Source organism: Pithys albifrons, chromosome 10 (assembly GCF_047495875.1).
Source record: "Pithys albifrons albifrons isolate INPA30051 chromosome 10, PitAlb_v1, whole genome shotgun sequence".
NCBI classification, from domain to species: Eukaryota; Metazoa; Chordata; class Aves; order Passeriformes; family Thamnophilidae; genus Pithys; species Pithys albifrons.
This window is the reverse complement of record NC_092467.1, coordinates 22,751,373-22,766,525: the sequence shown is the minus strand read 5'-3', so window position 1 is coordinate 22,766,525 and position 15,153 is coordinate 22,751,373. Positions and strand designations below refer to the sequence as shown.

The 15,153-nt window shown below is 47.4% G+C and overlaps 1 protein-coding gene across 8 annotated transcripts in view; it reads right to left on the bottom strand.

Moving 5' to 3' along the window:
• PTPRF (protein tyrosine phosphatase receptor type F) overlaps nucleotides 1-15,153 on the bottom strand; it is a 377,891-nt gene that overhangs the window by 39,221 nt on the left and 323,517 nt on the right. For 6 of the 8 annotated variants that reach the window (XM_071564856.1, XM_071564860.1, XM_071564861.1 and 3 more), the window contains 6 exons: nucleotides 14,178-14,204; nucleotides 11,814-11,931; nucleotides 8,992-9,570; nucleotides 8,267-8,364; nucleotides 2,751-3,004; nucleotides 1,981-2,071 (listed from right to left, as the gene is read on the bottom strand). In XM_071564856.1, the coding sequence (XP_071420957.1) occupies nucleotides 1,981-2,071; nucleotides 2,751-3,004; nucleotides 8,267-8,364; nucleotides 8,992-9,570; nucleotides 11,814-11,931; nucleotides 14,178-14,204 (1,167 nt within the window). The remainder of the gene's footprint in view (nucleotides 1-1,980; nucleotides 2,072-2,750; nucleotides 3,005-8,266; nucleotides 8,365-8,991; nucleotides 9,571-11,813; nucleotides 11,932-14,177; nucleotides 14,205-15,153) is intronic. The other 2 variants (XM_071564863.1, XM_071564862.1) reach the window with 1 other exon arrangement.

Genomic DNA, 15,153 nt, shown 5'->3' with positions numbered 1-15,153 from the left:
AAAGATACAGCTTTACAATATCACTAAAAAGGAAAAGAAACAGAAAGGAAAAAAAAAGGATGGAGAAATCTCAGTTTCACAAATGTCCCTGTAACTGCAGGGGAAAAAGGCAAAGGATAGTCTTTGGAGTATGGGATTTGGTCCCTAGACCCATCTCTTGTATCTGGCTGAGATTATAGCTGAGCTTTTTGGGGCAGAAAGCACAGCTCTATGAGCATGGGCACAAAACCACAGGGCTACAGCTGTGATTGAGGTTGCTGGAGGCTTCTACTACTTACACATGTATCACACAGCAAAAGAATGCATCAAAAGACTGCTGGGCTTGCAAAGTTCAGATTCTGAAAAATTAGAAAATTAATATTGCCTGTGCAAAATGAATTCAGCTGTCTTGTGTACGTGTGTTGTGCTACAGCCTTGACTGTGTGGTCACAGACGGTCTTTGTTCAATACACAGGACAGACAGTGCTTAATCAAAGAGCAGATATCCCACATTTTGTTTTCTTTCTTTGCATTATGCAGCTTGAGGCCTTGTTTATTGCTTACTATTCAAATCCAGCTCTGAAGACAAAATTAATAATTTCCTCATGGGCTTTTCTATGGTGCTGATCACTATAATATTACAAGCGCTTTACAAACATTAATGATCTTATCTTTCAAACACCCATATGAGGTGAGATGAAAGTGATTATCCTAATTTTACAGATAGAGAACAGAGACACAGGGACATTAATGTAAAAAATGTCCAATAATTTTGATTGTCAAATTGCAAAGACATCAGCTTGTTTTGTTTTTAAAGAAAACTTATTATTTTCTTTATACCACTGACTGTATCCAGATCCTATTGACTTTCTCTGCAGCTGGGGATGCTTAGGCTTTGCAAATGAGGTTCCAGATCTCAAACTGAGCACTCCAAAGAATCACAACATGCAAGACACTGGCTGCTAATGAAAATTTTGATTTAAGTAATTTCCCTGAGGCTGGGTGAGACAGAGATAGAAACCAGTTCTCTTGATAGCCTTCCAACACCTAGAGCTCAAACCCAAACCATCCTTTCTCGTCCTGGTTTTCCATTTCTTGAGATTCTGTGATGCCAGAAAACTTGTGCAGTGAAAAAATGCAGGAGACATGGATGATGGTTCTCCATCACACAGTTGAGCTTCATGAGCAGAACAGATCCACCAATACACATTGTGAGCTGTGACCTCATGAAATAGATTGCAATAACGTAAATAAAGACAAGGGCTGACTTACAGCTTACCAATGGTTTGTCATTTCTGAGTGCTTCAGTCTTACACCTTTGTTCTCTTAATGGACCTTTCTGTGTGTGATTTCTTGAAACTTTTTCCTTTTACTTTGGAGGTGGTGGTGTGTGCAGGGGGAAAAAACCCCTTCCTGACACCTGCACACATTGCAAGCTACTGGTGTCAGAGCACTACTGCACAGAACAAGTTGCATCTTGGGGCCATGGGCTGGTGAATGCTGAAAGCTTTAACAAGCAAGTGTGAAGGGAGCTTTGCAGGTTTCATTAAATACTAGAGTGAAGTCTTTATCTACACTGCAGGATTAGGTTCTATCCAGAGAAGGAAAAGCCTCCTGACAAATAGCTTAATAAACTGAAACCAAAACCTTTCTCTCCTTGCCTGTTTTCGGAATCAGCATGGTCATTCCAGCTGAAAGATTGCATGGACTGTATGACTTGAGACAGGATCTCTCCTGGTCAGAGCTCTGAGACACTCAAGTGCCGTCTCCTAAGGGAGCACTTTCTGGGAGCTGGCTCCTCCCTTGCTGGACTCCAGCTTCCTTCACACATGCTGCCACAAGCTAAGAAAGGCTGAGCGGGCACCCATCCCATAGTCCCCAGCTCTGATGCGCAGCCTGCACCTCTGTTACTGCATCCATGCTGCTGCCAGGAGGCCTGGGGAAGATGTGCTGGGCCACATGGGAACCACTTGCATCACAGCAGCTGCTGCAGATTCCTACCTGGTCCAGCTCCATTTCATCAGGTGTCCGCCAGCGCGCAGTCGGGGTGCTGGTGCTCTGATCCGCTGGCACAACCACGATGTAGTACCACCTGGGAAGGAAGGAAAGCGTAAGGACTGCACCCTAAGCACCTGGCAAGTCACTGAGTAACGGGTGCCATATGCCTCTCAGGAGTGACCTGCTCCTTTCCTTGCCCTGAAAGCAGCAAAAGGGCTCAGTAAAGAAAAAGCTGGTTTTCCAGCTGCACCAGAGAACACTCCCGTTAGCACTCATTAGGATAATGAAGGTCTACAGACTGTGTTCCAGAGGGTGGTGTAGGAGCTGTGAGAAGGACATTTATATAATCGGATTGTAGCAAGAGCCCTGGGGGAATTGAGCTTCAGCACAAGGATACCACAGTAACAAATAAGACTTCCACAAACTCGCTTCTTTAATCTCCTTGAGGCTTTAGGCATTATTTATTTAAAGGATATTATACAGTGTCAGAGAAAGTCCCTCCTGATTCTCAACTGTGTTTTAGCTGGTAGCATCTGGAGCATACTCACCAGGGTGAGGGCAAACTATGAGAGAATTGCCTTAATTTTATTACACATATTTGCTCAGAAAGCGCCAACAGTGTGATTCCATGTTAAAGGTAAATACCTGGCTCTGTACCACAGCCCATTCAGACATTCAGTCCCAGGTTATGAAATCCACAGGTTTCTGCCCTGCCTTTCTCTCCCCACCTCCAGCTCCCCACCCAGCCTTCCCCACCCAGACACAGTACCTACCTAACTGGCACAGTGGTCTGTACTTTGGGAAGGGTGAGTGTGAATTTCCCTTCCTGTATGTACTTGTTTGTGGCGATGGGTTTGCTTTGCAAGACATCAGGAGCAGTGCGGATGGAGACGAGGTGCTGGAGCCCCCCAGCACTGCTCCCACGGTTCATCAGCACAAAAGAATAGTCTGTGTCTGGCTGGAGGTCACTTATGAGTTTCTTCATTGAGTGGCCATCCACCTCCACACTCTGGCTATTGTAAAGAATCTGAAACAGGAAAAGGACATGTTCATGTAGCCAACAGCTGCTGCTTCTGCAAACTCACACTCAAAATAGCAGTGCTAGAAATGACAATTGTGCTCTGGGCCCTACCTCAGGTGGGTTGGCTACTGTATGCTTTGTAAACAGGCACAAATCTTTAGTTAAAGAAGAGCAACCCCCAGGAGAGAGTAGAGCTGTGCTCCCTGTGCCTTGCAGTGATGGAGCAGAGAGGGGGGTCATCTCAGCAACGCGCAGGTGGCCAGTGCCAGTGGTGAGGCTGGTGGTGCCACAAGCGCTGCTTTCCAGCACCTATTTGGGGAAGGAATCCACATGGCTGTGCTTTGCGCCTGCGTGGAAATGAATGAATTTCTGATTCTTGTCTCACGAGGCTACAACACACAATATGCTTGTGGTGTAAAATCCAGCCTGCTTTAAATTGGTGTCACTCCCATGTCTACCAGCTGATGCCTGATCGGATGGTAAATGCAGATCATTCTCCTCCCAGCAAGGTGACCGGGGGCTTACACGCCTCACCAATGATCTGACAAATCCAGCTCACAAATTGGTACCCGAAACAGCGGCTCTGCAGGTGTGACACCCTGTCGTCATGACAACAGATGCTGGCGCCACACAGCCGTGGGCAGGAGGTCGGTGCTGCTCTTCCCTGCCGTGCTTTGATCGAGGGGCTGCTGGGCAGGGCAGGGCAGGGCAGGGCAGAGCTGCTGGTGGCTGGGGGCAGCCCCCACTACACAGGTGCCCCCATTGGGCCTCTCTGCTAATGACATTTTCTCAGTGCCATGTTGCAGATAGGTAGGAGCCCCAGGTCACTCCAGACACAGCAGCCATGGGCACTGCTAAATTAAGCTGCACCATCTGCCCTGGGAACCTTGATCCTGATCCTGCCAGAACAACTCCTGCACCCCAAAACCCTGAATACTGCCTCTGCAAAGCAAAAACTCATGCAGTTCCTGGAGACAGAGACAAATGGGGTGTAGAGAACTAGACAGGCCATAGGTCGTGCCCCAGCTGTGAAAAAACAGTATGTTTCTTTCTACCGGGTGACTGTCCAGCATGGTAAGAGAATGTTGGATTCCTGACAGCAGTGCAGAGACACAGCATGCCAAAAACTGGCAATGGCAGAGCTGGAGCATGTTAAACCATGGCAGCTACTATGAATTGCAGGCGGAGACCACACAGTAAAACGTGCTGTTTCCAACAGTGGCCTTGAGAGAAAGAAGACTGTTCTGCAGAAGAAAAATTACTTGAAGTAAAGCAGATTTTTCAGCAGCTGAGCTGCCTGTTTAGACTGAGGCAGGCAGCAAGGGAGGGATCAAACTTTCCTACCAAGTCCCTTTTCAGCAGTTGACAGAAATCTACAGAAAGCTGACAACTTTCTGGGACAAGGGCAACTGATTAGCACTGCTCTAATATTTAGTGTTGGAGCTGGGAGCAGAAGAGATACTCTGGAAAGAGATCTGAAGGACAGTGGAGCAGAAGGACCAGGCTTGGCTTGGAATTTGCAGCTTAGTTTTTGTGTTACCCAAACAGTGATACCCACAGCTCTTCACATCACTTTGCATGAAGGACAGGATAAAGAACCCAGCTTTTTTGCTGATGAGAAAACACTCCTAACAGGTAACATAGCAGTGAGGAGCCAGCTATGGAGAAAAGATGCAATCAGTCTCGACTGTGGACATACTTCAGTTTTCAGGGATGGACTGCAAAATTAAGTATCAAGCACTAAAATAACAAGAGGTTTGCAGCAACAAAGGTCCTGCTGGCTGCTCCACATGCGGGAAAGGCTGTCAAAGCTAGGATGGCCAGAGGGAATTGTCCTCTGCTGTGACTTCTCTTACAATATTTTCTCCCGGGCTTTAATATCTTTCTCCAAAGACATGTACATCAGATGGGTGCTAAAATGAGTGAAAAATCAAAATGAAGAAATGCTTCTTGCAGCATTGCAATATCAGATATGTATCTGGCAGGATTCCTCCCACTCTGAATAGACATAGGCACAACAAAGACACAACTACCAGACTTCAAGTCATCTTAGCAGCCTTGCTGTCTGGACCAGCACTACTCCTTGCAATAACACTGCAATAGTACATGTCCAGATATACCAGACACCAGTCAGGCAGTGACTGGGGGAGCAGTGAGACATCCGTTTCATGTGCTCCAACAGAGATTTGAAGAAAACCAAACTTCCAACATTAAGACCTACGCTGAAAGCATGCAAAGCCCACAGAGTTTTGTTGCCTCTCAGATGAGATTTCTCGCTATGAATTCTTTCCTAATAAAGGTATCACCAACTGCTTTAGTGTGCACTGTGTGCAACTGCCTGCACATGAAGCACGTGCTTGGGACAGAGCCATTTTCCTAAAGCAGGAGGAGGCAGAAGAGATGGTCAGATACTTCAGTTCAGAGCTTCCCACCTTGCTCTGCACTGGAACTGGCCAGGACATAGCCTCTGATTCATTGCTGACACTAGATGATGATTTTTACTGCCATGCACAGAAGTTTGCATCCAAAGGCAGTGAATCTGGCATTTGCAATGCTTTCCTGGAGTATTCTCTGTCATCAACCCTTTTAATAGTTGCTGCAGCAGTTCTGCATTCCTTTACCTGCCACAACACATTGCCTTCTCAAATGTTATGCACCACTAGTTAAGGCCTCTATACAAACCTGAAACAATGTAAGGGCTCAGAAGCAGTCATTCATGTGCAGCTGGAAGATGCCCGGAAGCTCAGGCAGGAATGCTATTTAGAGGTTGCATCACGGCCCACTGGCAACTACTGGAGTCAGCAGCAAATCTGGTCAAAAGGCTTCAAAGTGTGAAACAGTGCTGACTAGCCTACGGATGGCTGTAAAATGATATCTGTGCTGTTCCTATCCATGAGAGAAGATCTGCAAAGGTAGGTGGGTCCAAATGTCACTGCTGAAGGTCTCATGCTTGATTTCAAGGCAGTACAGAACACATAGAACTAAAAGATGGAAAGACACACAGTGTGGAACACTGCTAGAGATAATGACTCAATGGAGAAATAGACAAGGTTGGCCTATTTGCAGGGAGGAGTCATTACTGCATTCCATGGGACACACTGTGAGAAAGCACTGCCCAGCATTCTCAGGGGTTATTTCCAAACCTGTATCATTATAATTTTCAAAGGGTGCTCTTCCTTTTCCTCATTTGTAAAATAGCTTGTAATTCTGCCTTTAACCAATATATCCTCTGTCCTGCTCTTAAGTTGAAAAATGTGTCTCAGGAAAATGCAGTTTCCCCAAGGAGAAGGTTGTATCTATCTTGTGCTTCCATGAAAGCTCCAGAAGAGCCTTCTGCCAGCACAGTGGAATAAAAAAGGAATAGTGCCTCTACTCCACCAGAACTGCTGGGCAACATTTTACAAGGAATTTATCTCCTGGACCTGAAGAAGCTGTGAAAATTCCCCAAAGAGATCTCAAACCTTCATTATTGATTTGCCAGCAATGAAAAATCTTAAGGTCTCAGTTCATCCCCTAATAAAAAAAAAGTACCACTCCTGCCTATGCCTCACTATTCATTGTCAGAACAATATCTACTTTAATTAAATCTGTTAAAGTAGAATATGGCACCCTTTGGGACACAGATTTAGCATGAGACTGTTTATCAAGTGTAGATAATACTAATTGTTCCCATGGAGATTTATCTGCTATGCTAGTTGCAGTATTAGGCTCTGGCCTCAGCATCCCATGTGAGTGAACGAGAGGAGAGAGGTGAACCTTGTTTGTAACAGTACAGAATCTTGAAGGTTAAGGATTACTTTCCAGTGGCACAATCAACGAGTTAGAGCTGACCCTCTTTGCTCCTCATCTTGACTCCTGTCTGTCCACAAGTCTAGGAATATTAATAGAAAGAATGCACCATTAGAGAAATATCCTTGGAACACTCTCATTTGCATGACTGCTCTTAAGTTAGTAAGTGGCTAATGCCATCTGCTCCTGTGTCAGCTGAGGGTTAACCCACAGCAGGGGCAGACCCTGAGTCACCACTGTGTAAGCACGCACAGCTATGTAGCTAAGAGAGGAAACAGGCAGGGCATCAGCATTACATCCTTGGCTCCTGGCTACCTCCAACCACTCCACGTCCTTGTGTGGTAGTAATGCTCCAAAGGTCACATTGTCCCTTTCCAGCACTGTGCTGTCACTGTGCGACATGGGCTTTGGGCCACCAGAAAAGGCAAGATTAAGGACTCTAATTCTTCAGCAGACTGCAAAGTAACAGGGCTCTGTGAAGTTCCTTGCGGTCAGATATCTGAACACCGATCCTAATGCACCTTACATCTGGGAAAGCTTTGAATACCACAAGGTCTTCACAAAAGCCTTGTACGCTTCAGCTAAACTCAGCATGTTAACAAGTGCCTGCTATTGATCATGATAATTCAGCTTCAGGATTTAAACAAGAAGAGCTAGTAACAAGGAAGAGGAGATACTCATCCACTTTGATGTGGTTGAAGTTCAAGATTTTCCCTCATCCCCTTGACCATGGATCCCCCACAACTCATGCAGGACTTGCATTTGCTCCTTAGGCACAGCATGGCAGGGGGTATGCGTAAGGAGGAAGAGAAGTCACGCTGGTTCCACTGGCTACCCCTGCAGAGGCAGCAGATTGCTGCTGAGACAGGTGGAAGGTTATCCTTGGCAACGTGACATGCTGGTCTTGTTTCTTAAGGGAGAGAAACTCCACTGAGTTCTGCAAAAATGTCCACTGCACTCTAGCTTTTACCTACATCAGTGACACATACTGAGGGACAGACAAGAGCAGGAAGACATCAGGTCATCAGTGTTGTCTGCAGCCTGCTAGATGGACACCACATCCAGAACTGTACAGGAGAAAAGAGAGCAGAGTGCACTGAGGCACGTCTTGTGCTGCTCACACCTGTAACACCTTCAGGAAGGGTGATGATGCTTCACCCCTTCACTCACTGATGCTCTAAAGTAACTCATGAAGGCGATACGGATATTTGAGACATGACAAATTGCAGAAGGAGTCATTCTTAGTTTGATTCACTGGCTGGTTTTCAGACCACTTTGTCCTGCTGATCTCCTGTGATTAAATCAAATTTATACCTTTTTATGCTTCAACTCTATGTCAGGCATCAGGAAAAGCTTGTGTGGCAACTGTCATGGAGCTACAATGGCCAGCCTGACCAGAGGTCCCCAGTTGCTGCTGCTATTCACTGTTCTGCTCACTGCCACAGGTGGAGCTCCCAGTCCTCCAAATCCCACCCTTACCTTAAAAGGCACTGCAGATTTATAGGAGTCAGGCACTTCCCAGCTCAGCAACACAGACGTTTTCATGACGGCATTGACGCGGAAGTTCTTAGCAAACACTGAAATGAAAAACAAGATACTTGAGCACTGTAAGGCCAAGTCATGAGGGAGTCAGGAAGCAGCTCAATTCCAAGGCTCTCTTTGTCTAACTGAGCAGCAGAGGTCAAAGAGTTCAGCTACAGAAGAGAAGTAAGAAATGAGGAGAGAGCAGCAGCCTTTCACCAAGTCTACAGTCTCCAGTGGAGTTTTGCTTTTTGACTATACTTCCCAGCATCACAGAAAGGAAGATGTAGGCTGAACTGTAGTCCTTCTCTCTCCCCCCTCCACTCACACTCTCTTGGCCCTTTGTCATGATCAAAGAACAGTGGAGTTCAGGTACTGTATCTGCAGATGATCCTACCCAGCTACCCGCTCCAGTTCACAGAAGAGCCTTTCATGTACAGATGAAACATCAAAGTGTGCCTGTGGAGGCAATTAATGTACCACCAATGCCCCTCTCCTCCCAAATGGCAACTTTAATGAAATCTTCACTGAGCCTTCCCTTGCTGAACTAGTTTTAGACTAGGGTGCCACACAGTACCTGACCACAACAGTCAGAGCAGAGGGGAGTGCAGCATCACAAACCAAAGCAAAGGTCCCTGTCCTGGAGGCAGAGCTTGCTTAGGGCTTGTTAGAGGGGCACTTACCTTGCTCCACAGGCATGGTCCGGGACTGGATGCTGGGGCTGAGTGGCCCCGCGCCCTTATTGGTGCGGGCCCTCACTTTGATGTCGTATGTGGTATCAGGTTTCAAATTTGTCAAAGTGATACTCGTGTCCTTGGTGATGTTAACCAGGTCCTGCTGGCTATTTATGTCTCTGTATACCACTGTGTAGTTGACGATCTTGCCATTTCTCTCTGCCAGGACTGGGGGGTCCCAAGCAACTTCTGTGGTGGAAGTGGTAAGACCCACCACACGCAGGTTCTGTGGGAAGCCGCTTGGCACATCTTCAGCAGTAGTAATCTCCTTCTCAAACTCCTCTCCTGGGCCAGCTCTGTTCTTGGCAGACAATTTGAAGAGGTACGTGGCCCCCTTGTGCAGGTTGGTCACAGTGTAGTGATGGTCTCTCTTCCCGAAGTCTATCGTGTTCATTTTTTCCTCATCCAGACGTCTGTACTGCAGCCGATAACCCAGCAGCTCCCCTACCATCTCCTTGGGTGGGTGCCACTGGATGAGGGCTGTGTTCATGGCTGTCGTGCTAATCATCATGGTGGGCTTCCCCGGGACTGCAACATAAACACACAATGACCATCTATAGCCTGGCAGGAGGGGAAGGAAGGACGGCTTCTGTGCTGCTCAGTCCATGAGGATTGAGGAAAGTGGGAAAGTTCAGACAACAGGGTGAAGAGGATGACAGACAATCACATGGATAGAGGCAGACTGACCCTAATCCAGTGGTGAGGGAAGCTGGAGCCAGCCAGCTCTTGGCTGCCATTTTCCCATGTGCTGCCGTTTAAACAGGAAATAACTTCAGCCATAACCAGCCCCAAAATTCATCCCCTTTTACAGAAGAGGTTTAAGGGACCTCAAAGCATCATATTTATCTCAGAGAAGATCTGAATCCTGTCCTCCCAATCAGTGGTCTTCAGACACTCCAGCCAGTGCACAGTATCAGACCATGCTGGCCCTGGTGCACTGTACCACAACAGACACCCAGAAGCCTGATTCCAGCACCCCGGTCTGTCTGGAGGCAGATAAATTTCATCCTGAAACTTTGCAGTTTTACCATCTGCAGAGGTAGTGAGCAGAGCTGGGTGGGCTGTTTGCCATCAGAATACATTTTTGGTTTAGCTGAGAAGCACTCATGATGTCAGTGTCGATGTGAGAGGTGAACACAAGCGTTCCACAGGATTTTTGCTTATGCTGCACAAGTCAAGAGGTGTTGCCGTCACTGGATAGGAACTGATAGCTTTAAATTGATGGTTTAATACCTTGATCTCCTTCACTTACAAAAAGAATGTGTCTTCGCATCAGCTCAGATTTGTAAACAAATCAACTGATAGGGAAGATACTCAGAATCAAAGGGATGGGGCCATTTATATGAAAACGAAAATGGGATTGTAGCCAAATCTAGTTAAATATCCTTGCACAGTTTTGAAGCGTATGAGCCCACAGATGAGCACAAGAGGAAACCGCATTTGACAGAATTATGCCTTGATTTTGCCATCAGAGGGCGATACCGACACTCCCCTTTGAGGTCAGGCCTGCCGAACAAAGGCAGCTATGGGGGCGGTTTTGTAGGTATTACATTCCCACTGCCAGTACCATCCTCCTTGCACTTATAATACAATGTCTAACAGCAGCTAGTATTAAGGGACATATTATTTTCAAAGCCGATTCAAAATATTAATCTTAAATGTGCATCATAACATGGGAAGACCCACTGTGGTTTACAGTGCAACACTGGGATGTTTAGGAAGCTTTTCCTGTTTATAGGACAGCTGTAGCAATTTGATGAATAGAGCATACATCACAGTGAGGCACAAGGGAGACAGCATTTGGGACTGTGACAGTGGAAACTACCTCTGGAACTCCCCATATGCAGCGCAGAGGAGATGGCAAGCTGTTCCTTGTTTAAAAGCATCAGGAACAAACGCTCTTAGTTTGCACAAGCTGCAATCCCGCAATAACAAGTGGTAAATACTGTTCCTGCAGTTGATGTGAGAAAACAGCAGGATTATCAGTTGTAGGACAGGTCTAGTGAGTGGAAAAGGTGAGTGAACAAGACAGTGTCAGCTAGTTGGTGCCACTGTCAAAGGCAAGCTTGACCACATCCGGAGGAAAGCACCTGATGACTCTGGGCTGCCCCTGCTCCAGGCTGAGGCCCCTATATTGCACTAGGCACAGGTACGACTCTCTACTGAGGCAGCAGAACCGAACTGGCTGGGATCACCAGGACCTAGAAGTTGTGTCTGCAGCACTTCTATGGCAGGATTTGTTGCATTCCGGGTTTTACCATGGCTCTAGGAGCAGCCAGGCTCAGCTATGTAAGCCTGGGGAGACAGCAGGAGCAATGGCTGGGGTAAGCTGAGAAGCACCTCTTAGGAACCCTCTGTGCCAGGGGCCATTCCAGGCAGCACTGCAGTCACCAAAGGAAGCAAGACATGGCATTTGCCTACAAGAACAAGGTGAGGACAGGCCAGGACTCCAAAGCTGAGGGAGGGCCTGGACTTTCAGGCTTCCTCTTCCCGGGTCTCTGGACTATGCAGATGAGCTCAGACCCATGAGTTTCATTGCTGTCTCACCAGACCTGTCAGCGTCTGTCCATCTGTTTGCTGCACTTTGCTCAGGTGATCCAGTGGCAAAGCCTCTAAGTACAGGCCGGAAATCACAGGAGTATGTACCTCTGCAGCGTCTCCAGCCCTCTTCCTTCCTCCTGTACAGGTGCCTTGGCCATACTCCCCACACACCTCTTGGGAGGTTTTACCACCACCCATACGAGGCTGTGACACCTGCTCCCCACACTCACCTGCCCCTGTGGTGGTGATGACTTTCGGCTTGCTGCGGGCACCATCTCCTTTGGTGGTGTAGGCAGCAACTGTGACAGAGTAGGTGGTTTCTGGCAGCAGGCCTCCAATGACTGTCTCCTGGGAGCGCATCCACAAGGCAGAGAAGAGGCAAACGAGAAGAGCAAACACTTGTTACTAGAGTGAGCAAAAGGAGGGTACTGGGATCAGTGTCTGCAACAGCAACACACTGACACACTTGCTGGCTCACACTCATGCATCATGCTCAAACACACACATCACACAGAGCCAGCAAGCAACTGCTGCCACTCCAACACTCACCTGCCTAATTTCAATCCCTGTCTCTAACACTTGGCCTTTCCTGGGACCCACCAGCAACTCGTGTCAGTAGCTGTGCTCTCCCACGGCTTCTGCCAAGAAGAGATCTGATCCAGATATGGTCCTTTGTGAAGTCTGAGAGTAAGAGGACTATGTTGCTGTGAACCAGAGCAAAAGCCAGTTCGGCTTGCTGTGTGAATCTCTCGGGGGGGTAATTCCAGGATTTTCAACATTGCCTCTTGCAGCAGAGCCGTGGGGAGTGCAGAAAGGCTGTGCAGGGGTGGGGAGCCCCAGGCAGGGAGCACCTGCAGTGCTACAGCATCGTATTCACCCTCCTTGCCAGGCATGGTATTGCAGGGATGGGATGGGTCAGTTCAAGGCACTGGCAAGACCTGGAGGGAAAACCTGCATCGTGGGAGGTCTGGGAAGGGATGGACTTGGTGGGGGTGTTAGCATCCTTGCTAACTGGCTTCTCCTCTCGGCAGGAGGAGGGCATGGCTCTGCACTTCAATTTGAGATCTAAGAGTGGAACACTGCTCCTCCCTCTTGTGTAAACAGGAGTTGTGCCAAGCCTGGCTGGCCAGGCCGGCAAATGAGCAAGCAGAGCAAACTCAGCAGCTCCCAGAAGCTCTGGGAGCTCAGGGCAGGTACACCTGAGCTGTGTTCATCTGTGAATACTGTCTAGGCCGTCAGTACCAAAACTCCATTGGGTCAGGGAACAAGAAACAACTGGGCTGGAGAAGGGGCTGGGGATGCTCTTGGAAGGTGTTAGAGGCTCTGGGTTGGTTATTTACCCCTTCAAACAGGAAGAGCAGAGATAGGGAGGGTTAAGCTTGAGCCACTGAGGACAGGCAGCATGGGTATACTTAGAAGTTGCTTCTGGGGTCTGATCTCTGCCCAGGTGTTCCTTGCCAGCTTGAGGGGTACAAGAGGCACCTGTGGTTGCTCTTAGAGCATAGCCAGTCTCCCATCACTCACTCGCACAAACACCCACGCTATTAAACCTGCTGATTTCCAGTCAGTGCTGCTGGTTCAGGTTACCTGCCCAGGCTTACTCATCAAAATCACCGTGTTACCACTGCAGAACCAGCCAGCCCAGAGAAGTATCAACAAGCACCAACAAGAACCCCGCCAAAATCACCGTGTGAACCAGAGTCCAATCCCAACTCCGCCCCTGCAGCAGATCATGTGTGCGGGTGAGTGGACGCACAGTCCAGTGGGTGCCAATGGACCCGCAGGGAAGCACTCTCATAAAACTTGCAGAATTGGAACATCCCAAGAGAATTCACTCCTCCCAAATCCATGCAAAGAGAAATTCTCACGCAAAAGCATGCCACCGGGAGCAAAGCAAGCAAGCTGAGAGGAGGGGAGAGAGACAAGGGATGGATGAAAGAAGGTCTGATTGCATAATGCAAACACAGTGCTGTCATGACAAAGCCACTCCAAGCCAAGAATCCTCCGTATAAAGCAGGAGGAGAGGAGAAATGCATTGTGCTGAGGAAGCTCACAGTAGGGCACATAATTGAATTGCTAACTCTAAAAAGGTCATTTTCTAGTTTGTTTCTCCAAATTTATATTTCAAAATTATGTGAGGAGAATTGAATCTAACTGTTTAAATGTGATTGTTTTCTTATTACCATCTGTGTTTCAACCAAAGGTCATGGTTGAGGGTGTAGGTTATTTCTCATGACTACGATCAATGTGCTTTAAAGATTATATATCTAATTCTACCATGTACCTTGGTGGGCCAACTACTGCAGAAAGTAGGATGCGCATCCTGAGTCGATCACTTGAGCCTGCCTAAAACTGCACTGCAACAAGCTGGAAATACAGATTATAGGAAATGTCAATTGCTTTTCTGCATTTAGGAGAAATCTAAATGCCAATTTTTTCTGGATTTGCTGCTTGTGGATGGTTTTACAATGTAACTCTCCAGCTTCATTAAGGGAGTGAAAGGAATGTTTTGACAGCAGTGTGTCCACAAAATTCACAAATCGATTTACCAAACCCCTCTTTTCCAACCTGGAACACACACAAGTGGTACTTACATGGTCGACGGAGTCCTCAGCTCTCCACTGACGGGGGAGAAAGGAAGGAGGAGAGAAAAATGGAGACACAGAGTTTTAAGGGGCAACATGTAGGAAGGGGATGACAACGATGACAACAGCAGGAGTTAGCAGGACTGGGTTGGGCAATTACAACACTTATACACAGAAGGTCATTTGGCACAGGCTGTGCCAAAGGGAGAAATGGCATAGAGCAATTTTCACATGCTGCTAGCCTGCGCAGTAAGTCTGAGATCATTCACACGAACAGGGGCAAAGAGCTTCCTTCTCACATGAGTGAAGAGATCACCACTTCCTAACTTTCCGTACTTTCCCCTTCTGGCTTTGCATTTTTCTGCCTGCCTCTTCCACTAGCAGAAGCAAGAAGGGGTAGGTTGTACCAACAAGGCTCTGGGGCTGAGTCCTGCCCCACAAGTCACTCACAACAGTTTTGCCATCTAATCTCCAATTTCTGTCCTAGTGATCTCCCAACCACCATTTCCTGTTGAGAACCAAAGACTTCAACACACAAAGCTCAGAGGGCATTCTCTGCAGGGAAGCGCCAATTCAACGTTTCCAGAGCTTCTCTTTCCTTTATCGCTTGCAAGAAAATGCTGTGGGGACTTCAGAAAACAGAAGTGCTGTCTCTTGTCAACAGGGAAGAACAGGCTGATATCTTACACACTAAGAGCTCCACTCTAAGCCACTCCTCCTCCAGTAGAGGTTCATACTTGTGCATGTATTAAGGAAAGAGCTTCTCACTCTCAATTACACAACAGCAAACACTCATTTGACCCTTCAAGGAAAACTTCTACACAAACCATTTCCCACCAAAAGTTCACATGCATTCTTGGCCATGGCAGTTCAACTAACTAGGGCTCTGAATTTTTCTGGCTCAATTTGATGTTCTAAGGAGGCATCAAAGCTGCATTGGGGTGGTGAGACTTAGTAGAGCTTGGCTGCTGCCAAGCATGCCCAT